Source organism: Canis lupus, chromosome 20, assembly GCF_003254725.2.
Source record: "Canis lupus dingo isolate Sandy chromosome 20, ASM325472v2, whole genome shotgun sequence".
Classification (NCBI taxonomy): Eukaryota; Metazoa; Chordata; class Mammalia; order Carnivora; family Canidae; genus Canis; species Canis lupus.
Genome location: NC_064262.1, coordinates 55,997,231 through 56,011,655, shown reverse-complemented (window position 1 = coordinate 56,011,655; position 14,425 = coordinate 55,997,231). Strand labels below are relative to the sequence as shown.

At 62.9% G+C, this 14,425-nt stretch overlaps 3 protein-coding genes across 4 annotated transcripts; 1 reads left to right on the top strand and 2 right to left on the bottom strand.

Annotated features, from left to right (window-relative positions):
* Nucleotides 1-78: 78 nt before the first annotated feature.
* On the bottom strand, nucleotides 79-7,550 carry APBA3 (amyloid beta precursor protein binding family A member 3). The gene is made up of 11 exons (XM_025456945.2): nucleotides 7,401-7,550; nucleotides 6,243-6,845; nucleotides 6,115-6,154; nucleotides 2,544-2,689; nucleotides 2,340-2,426; nucleotides 2,098-2,259; nucleotides 1,640-1,819; nucleotides 1,345-1,557; nucleotides 622-741; nucleotides 386-526; nucleotides 79-293 (listed from the first exon to the last, which is right to left on the bottom strand). The coding sequence occupies exons 2-11, from the start codon at nucleotides 6,816-6,818 to the stop codon at nucleotides 222-224; spliced, it is 1,737 nt and encodes a 578-aa protein (XP_025312730.1). The 5' UTR covers nucleotides 6,819-6,845; nucleotides 7,401-7,550; the 3' UTR covers nucleotides 79-221.
* Nucleotides 7,551-7,858: 308 nt separating this feature from the next.
* Nucleotides 7,859-11,274, top strand: MRPL54 (mitochondrial ribosomal protein L54). Of its 2 annotated transcripts, XM_049097603.1 has the most exons (4): nucleotides 7,881-7,980; nucleotides 8,182-8,467; nucleotides 9,096-9,261; nucleotides 9,812-11,274. In XM_049097603.1, exons 2-4 carry the CDS (start codon nucleotides 8,350-8,352, stop codon nucleotides 9,942-9,944), a joined length of 417 nt encoding a protein of 138 aa, XP_048953560.1. In that variant the 5' UTR covers nucleotides 7,881-7,980; nucleotides 8,182-8,349; the 3' UTR covers nucleotides 9,945-11,274. The 2 variants fall into 2 exon arrangements, with proteins under 2 accessions (XP_025312739.1, XP_048953560.1); XM_025456954.3 differs by having other exon boundaries at nucleotides 7,859-8,467.
* RAX2 (retina and anterior neural fold homeobox 2) lies at nucleotides 10,499-13,502 on the bottom strand. Its single transcript, XM_025456955.3, has 2 exons — nucleotides 13,275-13,502; nucleotides 10,499-12,729 (listed from the first exon to the last, which is right to left on the bottom strand). The coding sequence occupies exons 1-2, from the start codon at nucleotides 13,488-13,490 to the stop codon at nucleotides 12,391-12,393; spliced, it is 555 nt and encodes a 184-aa protein (XP_025312740.1). The 5' UTR covers nucleotides 13,491-13,502; the 3' UTR covers nucleotides 10,499-12,390.
* Between the last annotated feature and the right edge of the window lie 923 nt (nucleotides 13,503-14,425).

Below are 14,425 nucleotides of genomic sequence, written 5' to 3'. Positions count from 1 at the left end.
CTGAGCAGGACACGACACGAGAGTCGGTCCTATCTGTCTTCTCTCAACGTCACAGACCTCAGTCCAAGATTCTGCTGGTTTTCTTTTTTTTTAAAGCATTTAATGTTTTACATGAGAAAATAACACGGCGCCAACGAGCCCAGGAAGCCCCGCAGATGGAGTCCCTGGGCCGCTGGAGCTAAGGCACGACGGGGGGCGGGGGCAGGGGTGCTGGTGGCCGGTCACAGGTACACGGGCTGCTCCTGGCCTGTGAGCAGGCGGTAGGTGGCGGCCGGCATGGTTTTGATGTGGACCTAGGGGAGCAGAGAGGGGGGCCGGTAGTTCCGGGGGACCTGCGCTGGCAGGAGCAGGGCCCCCCGCCCCGGACCCGCCCGCCGCCACGCACCTCGGTGTGGGCCTCGGTGAGCAGCTCGATGATGCGGGCGTGCGGCGTGGCCACCACGCTCTGCCCGTTGATCTCGATGATGCGGTGCCCCACGCGCACGCCCCCACGCTCCGCGATGCCGCCCCGGAGGAGACTGCAGATCTGCGGGGACGGAGGCGCCGCGCTGCTCAGGCGGCCGTGCTTGGCGCCCCCCCCCCCGTCCCTCCGTCCCCCCCCATCCGGGGCTGGGGTCTCACGATGCCGTCCTCCACGCAGAAGCCCAGCTGTTCGCGGGCGTGGGGCCGGCGGATGATGGCTGTGGTGACTGGTGGGCAGTGGATGATGCTGAGGGTGACCAAGGTCTGCGACTTCACCTCCTGGGCAGGACAGGGGCTGTTGGCCTAGCTGGGCCTCCAGGGTGCTGCAGGGCCTCTCGGGACACCGCAGCCCCTGGGGGCCTCAGTTTACCCACTCTGAAATGAAAGCTTTGGAGTCGAGGCTCTAGATTCTAGAAGACGCCTCAAGGAGCAGTTAAGGACACAGACTCAAGCCAGGAGGCCTCGGGTCGGAGGGGTGACCTCTCCGCTCCTGATCTGTGGCCTCAGTCTCCCCATCAAGAGCAAGCTTCCAGCAGCACCTGCCACACTCAAATGCTCGGCAACACGCTGCGTGGATCTGCCCTCCTGACCTGCCTGGGGCCCTCCCCAGCTCGGGCCTCAGTCTCCCTGTCTGGCAACAAAGGTCAAGACCCAAGAACACGCGGGCTGCCTCGTGGCGGAGGAAGGCTCCTGGCCCCGCAGCCCAGCTGCCTGTGTTCGAGTCCTGCCCTCGCACCACCAAGGTCCCCCCTGGGCCGGCAACGGCTCCCTCCCCAGGAGTCCGTTCCCTTGGGCGCCCGGGAGCGGGCGGGACGGTACGCTGCACCTCGGCCCTTCTGGAGCGCGCCAGGGAAGGGCGTCCCGCTCCCGGGGAGGACTCACGCGGACAGCGGCCTGGCAGGCGGCCAGGGGCAGCCCCACCAGGCTGGTCCCGTTGATGGCAGTGAGGCGGTCCCCGATGCTGAGGGCCCCCGAGCGTTCGGCGGGCCCCCCATGCAGCAGGTTGGCGATGACGGCCGTGGGCAGCAGGGAGCCCCAGCCCGACTCCACCAGGGCCACGCCCAGGCCCTCACCCCGGCGCTTCTCGATGCACACCTGGGAGGGCGACACGGGGCGGGGGGCGGGCGTGAGGGCCGCGCGTGGGGGGGCCGGCGGGGCCACCGGGCCGCTTGCTCACCTCCCTGCAGTTCTCGCTGTTGGAGAAGTGGTCGAGGTCCCCGTTGTGCAGGTGGCCGGGGCCCGCGGCGCCCTGGCTCTGCGGGGCGCCCACCTGGCTGGGGTCGATGCCGCTTTCCCGGAGGAACTGGCTGTAGGCGGCGGCGAAGGCCTGGCCGATGGCCTGAGCGATGAGCTGGGCCTGCGAGCCGACGGGCAGCGTCCATCCGGGGGGCGTCCTCAGAGCCGCCCTGCCACCCACCAGGGGACGGCGCGATGGCCCCGTGGAGTCCAGCCGGGGCAGGGGCGAGGGGGGAGAGGGAGGCAGGGAGGCCGGCCCGGAGGGGGCACGGTTCAGGGGTCGGCCCACAGAGGGACCAGGGGCTGAGGGGGTGGAGGGCGGACAGCGCCGAGGACCAGCGGGAGGACACTGGGGGCCCCCGGTGGGGGCATCCGGCCCAAGTACCCCCCCACGCTCACATCCTCTGAGTGGAAGACGTGGCACAGCATCTTGTAGAGCCTGCGGCTGCGCGTCTGGGAGGCCGGCCTCCGCGCCAGCCGCCGCCGGGCCATGAGCACCAGCACGCTGCCGATGTCGGCCGTGTAGGAGATGGTCTGCAGCGCGTGGTCCATCATCGCCTCCTGCCGCGGGGGACAGCACGCTGGGCGGGCTGCGCGGGCCCTCGGCGGGGACCCCCACGCCCCGCAGGCCCGGCCCGTACCTGGGAGTCGGCCGTCAGGACCTTGACCCTCTTGGTGGACACAAAGAGGTCCACTTCCGTCATGGGCTGGGTCTCCCCGTCGGGGGCCTGTGGGGCGAGTGGGAGGTGGAGGCCCGCCGGGACCCAGCCTCTAAGGCGCTGGGCTCCAGGGGCCTCGGGGACCCGCCCGCCCCGGGGACCCCGCCTGCCCAGCCCTGGCTTCACCTTGACCCGGTCCATCGCCTCCCGGGCCTGGGCCATGCGCGTGCTGGGCGGTGGGTTCCGCTCGGACACCAGCTGCGTGGAGCCCAGGTATTTCGCCCCAAATATGACACCGTCCAGGAGGTCTTCGTGGTCACAGGGACCAGGTACTGGAGGCAACAGTGGAGGACGGTCAGCCCCTGGGAGGCCCCCGCCACGCGTGTCCAACCCCACGGGCTCGGCCTTGGGTCCCGGCTCCCTCGGCGGGCTGGAAGCACAGAGCCCTCGCCACGGCTTAGCACTCCGGACCACACAGGTCCACTCGCTGTTCCAGAACCGTCCTGTCAACAGGAGCTACGGACAGGCAGCTCGGCCCTCAGAGGTCTAGAGCCCCTTGCCAGTCTAGAGCCAGCTCGGGCTCTGTCCATGGCTCAAGGACCCCGGGGCAGGGGACCCAGTTTTCAGGGGGCCTCCGAGCGTCTAGAACCACGGCCAGATCTGAAAACCCGCTCTAGCACCCAGACACCTCCACCCTGTGTTTTTTCTGTAATTCTGTCCTCAGGCGAGAACCGGGCAGTCCCATTTCTAAAACCAGCAAGGTCAGAAAAACCACAGTCAGCTGCACTCAATGGTTCTGGAGTCCCCCCTGGATCAATCCAGAGCCAGTTAGCTTTGCCCACTGTTCTAGATTTCTCCTTCGTCGGCCCAGGACCGGAGACAACTGTGCTCCATGGTTATACAACGGCCCAATTAGGGGTAGAGAGAGACAACGTCCCCCATGTCCAAAACTCACACACCATTCAGAACCCCAAATGGCCCCAATTCGTGGTTCTAGAGCTCCTCGACAGTCACAGAATTCCGCAGGGGTTCTAGAAACCAGCACTGCTCCAGAACCACATTTTCCCCACGCCGTGCTTCTGTACCTTCTTAACCATGATGCGCTGGATAGCTCTTCCTCTGCTTCTAGAACATCCTCCACCAGCTGGACACCTCAGCTGTACCCAGTGGTCCTAACACTTATCCGAGTAGTCCAGAGACGAACGACTCTGCTCACGGTTCTAGAATTCCACCAACCTGGCCCAGAACCACACCGAGAACTCTGCCCTCATGGCTCCCGTAACTCCCTGGGCTGCCCAGAACCAGCCAGCCCTGCCAGTTCTGAAAGGTCCAAACCTGCAGCCGTTGCCCCTTGGATTTAGAACTGCAGGTACCAGCCCCAGCTCTGGGTGACGTGAAGTGATTTAAACCACAGCCAGCTCTGCCCATTATCTTTCGTGACCTAAGCATTCTGGAACAACAGACGACTCCACTCTGGGGTTCTAGAACTGTGCCATCGAGCACGGTAGCAGCCAGGCACGTGTGTGTATCGTGCACCTGAAATGCGGCTGGCCCAGACTGAGAAGTGCTGTGAGTGTCAAATGTGCGTGGGGTTTTGAAAATTTTATATGAAAAAAACGTAAAATAATCGTAAGATCTGGATTATATGTTCAAACAACACCTAAAATATACTGAGTTAGGGATGCCTGGGTGGCTCAGTGGTTGAGCGTCTACCTTTGGCTCAGGGCGTGATCCTGGGGTCCCGGGATCGAGTCCCACATCGGGCTCCCTGCCTGAAGCCTGCTTCTCCCTCTGCCTGTGTCTCTCTGTCTCTCACAAATAAATAAATAAAACCTTAATATATATAAAAATATTATTAATCTTACCTGTAATTTTTTTTGTTTCGTTTTCATTTTTATTTAAATCATCTCTACACCCAACATAGGGCTTGAAGTCACGACCCCATGATCAAGAGTCACAGGTCCTCTGACTGAGCCAGCCAGGTGCCCCATGTTTATTTTTTTAGAGCAGGTAACTAGGAAATTAAAAGTCACACATAGGGGGCACCTGGCTGGCACAGTTGGTTGAGCGTCCGACTCTTGATTTCAGCTCAGGTCATGATCTTAGGGTCCTGGGATCAAGCCCAGGGACCCGGTTGGGTTCAACACTCAGCAGGGAGTCTGCTTGGGATTTTCTCTCTCCCTCCGCCCTTCCTCCTGCTAGTGTGCTCTCTAAATAAATAAAATCTTAAAAAAACAAACAAAGTCACAGGGAGCCTGGGTGGCTCAGCAGTTGAGCATCTGCCTTCGGCTCAGGGTGTGATCCTGGGGTCCCGGGATCAAGTCCCATATCAGGCTCCCAGCCTGCTTCTCCCTCTGCCTGTGTCTCTGCCTCTCTCTCTCTGTGTCTCTCATGAATAAATAAATAAAATCCTTTAAAAAAATTTTAAAAATAATTGGGCAGCCCCAGTGGCGTGGTGGTTTGGCGCTGCCTGCAGCCTGGGGCCTGATCCTGGAGACCTGGGATTGAGTCTTACGTCGGGCTCCCTGCATGGAGCCCACTTCTCCCTCTGCCTGTGTCTCTCTCTGTGTTTCTATGAATGAACGAATAAAAAAAAAAAAATCTTAAAAAATTTTAAAAATAAAAAAGTCACACATCACTCACATTTTGATTCTACTGTACAGTGACTCTAGAACTGATTCCTCTAGAATCAGAGAGCTGTGTCCACAGTGCTAGAACACCCTCTGATCTAGAACTGTAGATAAGTTCTATTCACTCCACGATCATGAACACTCCCCGTCTAGATAGCTCGGTCTCATTCCAGAACACTGCCAGCCCAGGTTCCTTTAATCTAGAACCACAGGCAAAATGCCAAATTCTGGAACTCCCTAGGTGAGTCATAGTCCCATCCATGATTCCAGCAACTTCTTAGAACTGTGAGTTAAACTAACTCTCCTTCCCACAACGATAAAACTTGCTCTTTGACTCACAGCCTCAGGTAGTTTGGGGGGGGGGAAATCCTAGAACATTCCAGGTGCCCAGAATTGGTTCTTTCCATGCTCTCAGGGCAGAGATTCACAAACCTTCTTTTTTTTAAAGCAGGTTCCACGCCAAGCCTAGAGCCCGAGGTGGAGCTTGAACTCACAGCCCTGAGATCAAGACCTGAGGTGAGATCAAGGGTCAGACACTTAACCGAGCTACCCAGGCACCCCAAGATCGGCAAACTTCCTATGCCGGGGGCCAAACCAGTAAATATGCTTGCGCTTGTGGGCCAGATGGTCTGTGCTGCAACTGTTCAACCCTCTCTTTGTTAACACGAAAGCCACCGTAGACCATATGTAAATGAATGGGCATGACTGTGTCTCAATAAAACTTTATTTGTGGACACGGAAATTTGAGTTGCACATTGTTTTCATGGATTGAGAAACACTATTCTATTTTTCTCCAACCACTTAAAAACGCAAAGGCCGCTGTTAACTCACAACTCACATGAGAACAGGTGAGCTGGACCGGATCCGCAGATGGCTGTAATCTGCCAATCCCCGCTCTAGAACCCAGTGCTACAAATGCCATACCTGCCCTTCCATCCCCTTTTCGTTCTAGAACATTCTCGCCTCTATCTCTCTCCTCTCAGACCGTCTGGAATCTACTCAAACCAACCTCAGAGCCTCTCTAGAAGCAACTCCTTACTGGCAAACTTTTGTGCCACTCTGGGAGCCTGGTGTGGGCTATTCTGAAACTGCTACGTCTCTAGGGCCAGGGTGGGCAGGACACTCACCCTCCTGGAGGGCAGGGTATGGCACCAGGGTCTTGGGGCTCTGGAAGAAGATAGAAGAGGGGCAGGACTGAGTCCCCTGGCTTGGTTCCTGGCAGCAGAGGCGGCCTGGGGGGCGGGACAGGCTCTACCTGGGCACTGGCAGGCGGTTCTTCAGGAGCAACCAGAGGTACCGTCTCCAGCCAGGGTTCTGGGGAGCTGCTTGAGCTCCTACTGCCACCCTGCTCGGCAGAAGCTCCCTCCGCCCATTCCGGGGCACTGGTATCTCCATCCGGGTCCTCGGGGGGCTGCAACAGGCGAGGGGCAGGGTCCGGAGGCTCCTTGGGACAAGGCTGGGAGGGAGGGCACTCCTGGCACTGCAGAAGGCTCAGCAGGTCCTCCCGGCCCGCCTCCGCAGACAAGAGCCCATGGGCATCAGCAACGTCCTGGGAAGCCAGGCCGTGGCCCGTGGCAACGTGCAAGGGGCAGGGACGTCCATCTGGGGACAAGCCCACCAGATCACCAGGCAGGGCCTCAAACTGCTGCACCAGGTCCTGAACACTTGGCCCATCGAGTTCCATCTGACTCAGGCTGCCGGAGCTTGCCGGCACTGGGTCCCACTGGCAGGTGGGCGTGAGGTCCTGAGAGGGTGACAGGGTGTCCCTGGGCTCCTCCAAGTCCATGGCTGGAGGGGCTGAGGGAGACTGGGAAGCCGTCAGGAAGTCCATGCTGGGACCGCGGGCTCAGGTCAGCATCTGAAAACACAGGTTCAAAGATTAAGATTCCCCAAGTGCAGCCGCGGTGCGGGCTCTGGTGGGAGCCGTTCCCACAGAACACATGCACAGGTTAACCCCTACATGCCCTGCAGGGAAGGGTCCGCTGCGATCTCCGTTTTAGGGACGAGGAAACCCAGAGCGGCGCAGGGGGTTGTCAGGCAGTGGCTTCGCGGGCGGCGAGCCGGGGGTGCGTGTCCCCGCCCGTGGGCCCCGTGCCCCAGGCCTGGCTCTTCCAAGTCTTCCTCCACCGCGACGTGTAACCCAGGCTGCCTACACCGACCCGGCAGGCGCAGGTAGCCGGGGCCTCGGCCTCGGGGCCCCAGACCTACTACCTAGAGATCCAAGCCGCCGGTCCCACGCTCAAGATCAAGGCCGGACTCCGACCCGGACCTCGAACCCAGCCCCGAAGACCGAACTCCAGCCCGAGGCTGCGAGTAAGCCCCCGGGGCTCTCGCGGACCCCAGCCTCAAGCCCTCACAGCCCTTCCGTCAGCCGCCGGCTCCAGACCCTGCTCGGCCCCGCCGGGACACTCACCTCCCAAGCCGAGGTGGCCTCAGCCCAGAGCCCCACGCCCCCGGCCCGACCGTCCCCCGGTGGCCGCCGCTCGCAGATCCGCGGCCGCGGCGCCGGCAGGTCCGTCCGCGCAGCGCTCCGACCCACTGGGCTTGCGCGCGTTTGCGAGGCCTGCTGGGAAATGTAGTTCTCCCAGCCAGCAGCGCCGCGCCGGAACTCTAGGTGTCCGGACCAAGGGTTCGCATCCTGAGCCTCAGTTTACACAGAGTGGCAGCCCAGGCTGGCCTCTGCTCCTGTTTCCTCCGCCACAAAGCGGGGTAGTGATCGCTGCCCATTATTAATAATGCCGCGGCTGCGGGCATTATTCCAAAGGATGGCAGATGGGAAGAAATAGGACTGGGAGATATTAAAGCGGAAGGCGGTCCCTTTCGACGAAAGGGACACCGGAAAGCAGCGCGGGGACCCTAATTGTAGACGGACTTCCGGTTTCGCTCACAGCTGGGAAAGCGGAATGGCGCGTCCTGGCAGGATTTGCCGTCCCTGCGCTCCGCTTCCGGAATTATAAACCGGGGATGATAATAAGAGCACCGACCTCCTACTTGTGAGCATGAAGCGGGCTCGAGCTGGTTACGGATTTAGCAAGAGGAATGGGATATAACGAGTCTATTAAGTATTGCCTAATTATTTTGGGGCTTTTAGTAATTGCTGATTGAATAGAATCAGGCATGCATAAGGCGTGATCTTAAAGTAGGTGATAAGCAACCCGAGAAGGGCAGTAAGTAAACGAGATGTCTTTTGAAAGTCTCATACAGTAACAGGGTATCCGTAAAAGTTTAAAGAAGACTCAGGGAACGTCTAAGACTGGAATACTACATTTCCCAGAAATCTCTAGGAGCCTACAACTCCCAAGCACCCCCTGGCCGCTGTCGGCTCCCGGAACAAGTGCACGTGCCGGCAGTCGGCGTACGTCATGGCGGCCAGACGCCTCTTTGGGGCTACGTGGAGCTGGGCCCGCTGGCGGGCCCGGGAGCCCCTGGCCCCTGCCGAGCCTGGGAGACTCCTCGTTCGGGGTTACGCTAAGAGACCGGGTGAGCTGGGTTAAGAGGGACCCGGGTGAGAGAGGTTTGGGACATTGGGGAGTTGGTAGTGCGCAGGCGCTGGTTTGGGAGGTGGGCCCGGAGCTCCGTGCGCAGGCGCAGTGCGAGGTACCTGGGAGGTGATCGGACCCACTGCGCAGGTGCGGGGTGGATGCACCGTTGCATGGAGGGGGGTGTGTGTGGCGGGGGGTGGGGTCCTCGTGAGCTTGGGTCCCAGGCCTGGTTGTGCCTCCCGGGCACCGTGTGAACCTGAGCAAGTCGCCAGCGGACCTCGAGGCCGCTGAGCATTGGGCACCGAAGAAACCCCCAATCAGCCGGGTGTAGCCTCGCCTCGTCTCCTTCGTTGGAAGGAGAGACTTGATAACATGTTGGGCCTGCGAGCGTCCGAGCCCTTTCTCCGTGACGCAGACGGGAGGAATCAAAACCATTGGAAAGCGGTGACCTGGTCCCTCCAGGCCTCAGTGTGTAACGCAGTAGCCACGTCCCACCTAAAGTCATCTTGGGCGCAGCAGACAGTCCGGTCAGGGGCCCCAGGGCCACCGGGGGAAAGAGGGAGCAGAAGGGAAGGTGGGGCTCCCGAGGCCGCAGCCGGCAGAAACGACCCTCTCCCACCCCGTAGTCATGAAGGGGGGCAAAGGCGGCAAAGGCGGCGTGGCCAGTGAGGCCCTGAAGGACCCAGACGTGTGCACTGACCCTGTCCGCCTCACCACACACGCCATGGGCGTCAACATCTACAAGGACGGCCAGGACGTGGTCCTGAAGCCAGACGCCGAGTACCCCGAGTGGTGAGTGATGGGGCTGGAGAGCCGGGAGAGTGTGATGGGGCGAGGGTGGCCTGGCTGAGCAAATCTAAGGTTTCCGTAGGGCTTCCCTGGGGAGGGGAGGTGGGGCTGGAGACCTAAGTGGGCGGTAGACTTTTTAAAGGTGCAGGGAACAGCCAGTGCAAAGGCCCTGGGGCAGAACTGCATATGCTTTGTTAGCAGGACAGCAGGAAGCGAAGGTGGAGATGGGTGGTGGTGGTGATGGGTCCCAGCCCTCACAGGGCCAGCGGGGAGGCAGGCAAGATTTTGCTCTCGGCCCCAGGACCAGTAGCAGGGCACTGAGGCCATTGACCCACACTGATCCTTAAAGCCGGGGAAGCTTCAGAGAGGTTGTGTGGGTGCGGAGGTGTCCCCCCCCGGACAGCACAGGCAACGGGCAGGAGGCAGAGGAAGCGGTGCGTGCCCACCTCCCAGACCAGTGCCAGCTTTCCCACAGCCGGGAACTGGCGCAGGATGGGGTGGGGGAGCCTTGGGGGTCGGCCCACCTCCCTGATCCCCGCCCACACCGCGGCAGGCTGTTCCAGATGAACGTGGGGCCCCCCAAGAAGCTGGAGGAGCTGGACCCCGAGAGCCGGGAGTACTGGCGGCTGCTGCGCAAACAGAACATCTGGCGTCACAACCGGCTGAGCCGGAGCCGGAGGTTCTAGCGGGAGGGGGCCGTCCGCCCAGAGCCCCCGGGGCCTCCCCCGGCCCTAAAGGACGACCCAGACGCACGCCGCGTCCCTACCCGGCCCCCACACAGGACTTTATATTCCTGAGGAGAACAGAGTTTTCTGAGGACAGAGGAGGCCCCTGACCTGGCGCCTGTGTGGTCCCCACGGGCCACCCCTGGCAGCCCTGGATGCTGCTGGGTGCTGCGGGTGGTGGGGGCGGGGGGGACCTCAGCCCCATGGCTCTAGGGGCAGGGTTTCCTAGACACGTCCCTTCTTCCGGGTTGCAGGGGACTCGCGCCTCCAAACTAGCCAGACGTGAGAGTCTCTGAGCTTCAGAGACTCTGTCCAGGTGGGCTCGGCCTTCAGGCACGCTGCACTCGGGGGCTTCGGTGTCCAGACGTGCGGCTCCTTCTGGCTCTGGTCCCTGTAGCCCCAGGGGGTAGTTCTGCGGGGCGGGGGGGGGGGGGGGGCTCCAGGACTCCCGGCTGACACCCCTGCTCGGTCAGCAAGCCCAGCCACAGGGAAGGCACTTCCTTTTCCTTCCCATGAGCTCACATGTTCTCTGCCTGGGCCAGTCGAGCCCAGGACCTAGGCCTCCCGTCCATCCTCCTGTCCACTGCCTAGTTCTTGGGTCTCAGCCTCCCCTGCGCCCACCCCACCGGGAAACGCACCCGGGAGTCTTAATCTGGCACCATGAACCCGACCCTGAGTGAGAACCCCAGCTCCCCGGTTCCTGACTCCTGGCCTGCGCGGCTGGGGGCAGGGGCCGGGGGTGAAGCCTGGGAGGGTATGCGGTTGCAGGGGTGGCAGGATGAGGGCGCCACCTGGGGGCTGGGCCAGGGCCCCTCCAGGCTCCTCTGCACCCTCTCGGCTCGCCGGGTGGGCGGGGCCGGGGGCTAATTCTAGTCCCGGGAACCCTGGAGCCCTCATCCTCTTACGAGGACTCTGCCAAGCGGATTATCTGCCCTCCCTGGTGGCCTGCCCAGAGCAGGTGGAGGGTCCCAGTCCTCCATGGCTCTCAGGGTAGAAACAAAGCTGTGGTGGCCACAAGGCCTTGCCAGACCTGCCTCCTGTCGTCCGTTCCCCCCCCCCCCCCCCCCCGTGGGCACCTCGCTGGCTTTCCTTCAGCCACAGGGGCCTCCTGGTTGTTCCTCCCACATCCCAGGCCCGGTACTACCCCCGGGCTTTGGATGTGCCATTCCCTCTGCCCGGGTGGCTCTTCCCCAAGTGTTCTCTTGGCACCCTCTTTTATCTCCTCCAGTCCTCTGATGTCACCTCCAAGAGGCCCTCAACCACCCCTGGTAAACTGCTCTCGTGCCACACACTCTGGTTTGCCTCTTGTGGTCTTATTTTCTCTCAACACTTAAACCAGCTGGTGTTTTATGTATGTGTGCATTTATTTGTGTTGTCTTCCTCCCACTGGGGCGGAAGTTCCACCAGGGCAGGGATTTTTGTCTGTTCACCCATCACATCCCTGTGCATGGATGAGTAGGTGCACGGACGGGGTGATGGAGGGGTGGGTGGCCGGGTGGGTGATGGAGGGCGGATGAATGGATGATGGGTGAGATGGACGGTGGATTGGTGGGTGGATGGGTGGGTGGGTAGATGGACGATGAGTGGATAGATGGGTGGGTGATGGGTGGGTAAGGGGGGTTGGCGATTGACCCGGCTGCCACGACGTAGAGAAGACATGGGCATAGGCTCATGTGAGTTGCCCAGTGAGACGAGATGAGCAGGCCAGCTTGAACCCGGTGGGTGTGCACCGGTGCGAGGACCCAGCAGTGATCCTACAGTCACTTTGTGGACAGACCTCAAAAGCAGGGTGCTCGTCACTTGCGACTTCTGCCCTTGAGCCCCTCCCCTCCTGTTCTGACCCAGGCTGCCCCGTCCTGCCCCGTCCCCTGGGGAGATCCGCTGTTGTGCTGAGACTAGGCCAGGCCCGAGCCTGGTCACACCCTGTTCCTTGCCCTCGACGCCTCCTAGTCCTGGAGTCCAGCTGAGTTCTGGGAAGGGTGGTCAGCAAGCCTGGCCTCTGGGCCTCGGTTTCCTCCCCGAGAAAGCAGCTGTCTTGAGGGTCAGGTGATGGGCCCAGGACGGGCACACGGTGAAAGACGCTGGGGAACGTGCGCTGCCCCGGCTGTTCTTGGTCATGTCTTGGAGAGCGGGAGGCCCGGGAGCTGGGGCTCGGCTGGGGAGGACCAGGCGCAGGCGGGGGGCCGGGGCGCAGCGAGCCGGGTGGCTTGTGATTGCAGCCTTGCTGTCCCAGAGCCTCCCCCCACGCCCGCCCGTCTGGCAGATGGGGAGGCCGAGGCCCCAGGCCGGGCCACTTCCTTCCTGAGGCAGCGCCCGTCTCCCTGCAAGGCAGGGTGAGGAGGTGAGGGGGGACCAGCACGGGTGGGCACGGACAGGCCGAGGCAGGAGGGCTAGGCGGGCCCCACACTCAGGCCTGTGGCCAGGCCCTGTCCAGAGCCTGCGCGTGCTCCTTGGCCAGCAGCCGCAGGGACGCCTCCTCCAGGGTGAAGCCCTCCGCGAAGGCCGGACCAAAGGCGTGGGGCCCGAACGACGCCTGCAGCCCGGGGCCCGGGGCCAGGAGGCGCGGGAGGCCCGGCACGGCGGGGGGTGCGGGGCCCAGCCAGGGCTCCAGGGGCAGTGGCATGGCTGGCGGGCGGGCAAAGGGCAGCGACGGGGCCTCGGGGAGCCTTGGGGCTGCCACAGGCCCGGAGCCTGACTCCAGACGCTCCTGGCGGCGCCACTTGGCCCGGCGGTTCTGGAACCACACCTGGAGGTGGTGAGAGGGGTGCTCCCAGCTGAGGGCCCGGCCACCCCTCGCTCCACCGTGAGCTGCTCGGGGCTCCTGCCGTGCGGGATCCTGCCTGCTGCTGTGCCTCAAGGGGATGGTGTCTCGGGAGAAGGTCCCCCCAAGGCCCCCACCAGGTCAGCCGAGGTCCCCTGAAGCTCGGCCCTCCTGGCCTCAGCTGGGGACACCCTGCACGGGCTGCGCCCCCCGGCCCACCCCCTGGGTGCCGGCAGGATGGGAACCCTCCGGTGGCACCCCTCCACAGCTGGTGCCCAGAGAGACACCCACCTTCCTTCCTTCTTTAAAAGATTTCAAGTACCCTTAGACCCAGCGTGGGGCTGGAACCCCCAACCCCGAGATCAGGAGTCACTCGCTCTACCTGCTGAGCCAGCCGCGCCCCCGACCCTTTCTGCTTTCTAACTGGAAAACCTGTGCTCCGGCGCCAGGGTCCCAGTCCCACATCCCCTCCTTCCCGGATGTCCAGGTCTCCCGCCTGCGCTCCTCCCGGGGCCGCCGGGCGCCCTCACCTGCACGCGCACCTCGGGCAGGTGCACCTTGGCCGCCAGCTCCTCGCGGCTGTACACGTCTGGGTAGTGCGACGCCTCGAACGCCCTCTCCAGCTGGTGCAGCTGGTACGTGGTGAAGGTCGTGCGGTTCCTGCGGTGCTTCTTCTTGGGGGTCTCCTCACCGGGGCCCGGGCCCCCCGCCTCTGCCGCCGGCCCCTCCCCGGGGCTCAGGAACATGGCTTCTCCTCGGCCCCCTGGGGGGCGGCAGGGCAGGGGGCCGTGAGGCGGGCCCCGGTCTGCCGGTCTGTCCCTCCACCTGTGTCCCCTCCCGCCCGAGCTCTCCCTCGTGGCCTCCGGCCCCCACCCCCGCTTTCGTCCGTCCGTCCATCTCCGGGTGCCTAGGACGCCGCCCCCAGAGCCCCCCTGGCCCCGCTCAGTACTCACCGCCGCCGGCAGCCCCTCGGCCCCCCAGCGTCCACGCGGGCCCGGCGCCCCGACTGCTGCTGGCCCGGCCCTGCCAGACCCGAGCGGGTTGGGGTCTGCGAGGAGATTAGCGCCAGGTGATTAATCGGGGCCCCTCCCGCCCGGCTGGCCCGGCTGGCCGCTCTGAGCTGCAGGGGGCGGGCACGGGGGAGGGAGGCTGGGCTCCAGAGGGGTGAGCTCCCCTTGCGGGGGGACCCGGCCAGGGCCTCCCCCTCTCCGGGCCTCGGCTTCCCCGGGACCTACCTGATGGGCTCTCACGGGGCAAGGGGGGATGAGGGAGCGGGCGCCGTGACTGCGTACAGGGCGTGCTCGGGGAGTGTCCACTGCTACTGGTTTTATCAGCTGGGGCCAGAGAGGTGCTCTCAGCCACACAGGTGCTGGGGGGCCGTTCCCGTCGGCCCCGGACAGTGAGCTGGCCAGGGAGTAGGGGGCATTGTTGCTGGGTTTTGAGGAATGAATAGAAGTTCACTCTTCATCCATGCAGTGGACATTATTGAGCACGAGCTGTACACCAGGAACTGTTCACGGCGGTGAACAAAACAGACTTGGAGCTGACATCCTAGTAGGGGAGGTGGACAACCAGCAAATAAGATACGAGCGTGTCAGGGGGTCACAGGCTAGCGAGGAAACGCAAGCAGGGGAGAGAAGGGGGAACGGAGGGTGGGCTATTGTAGAGAAAGTCCTTGGAA

Bases quoted from the DNA above. Each gene is read 5' to 3' on its own strand.
- MRPL54 (XM_025456954.3), top strand. From the start codon at position 8,350: ATGGCGGCCAGACGCCTCTTTGGGGCTACGTGGAGCTGGGCCCGCTGG. The intron at 8,468-9,095 runs GTGAGCTGGGTT...CCCACCCCGTAG, and splicing joins GGGTTACGCTAAGAGACCGG to TCATGAAGGGGGGCAAAGGC. The intron at 9,262-9,811 runs GTGAGTGATGGG...ACACCGCGGCAG, and splicing joins GACGCCGAGTACCCCGAGTG to GCTGTTCCAGATGAACGTGG.
- RAX2 (XM_025456955.3), bottom strand. From the start codon at position 13,490: ATGTTCCTGAGCCCCGGGGAGGGGCCGGCGGCAGAGGCGGGGGGCCCG. The intron at 12,730-13,274 runs GTGAGGGCGCCC...CACCACCTCCAG, and splicing joins TGCCCGAGGTGCGCGTGCAG to GTGTGGTTCCAGAACCGCCG.
- APBA3 (XM_025456945.2), bottom strand. From the start codon at position 6,818: ATGGACTTCCTGACGGCTTCCCAGTCTCCCTCAGCCCCTCCAGCCATG. The intron at 2,690-6,114 runs GTGAGTGTCCTG...TGTTGCCTCCAG, and splicing joins ATACCCTGCCCTCCAGGAGG to TACCTGGTCCCTGTGACCAC. The intron at 294-385 runs GTGCGTGGCGGC...CTGCTCCCCTAG, and splicing joins TCACCGAGGCCCACACCGAG to GTCCACATCAAAACCATGCC.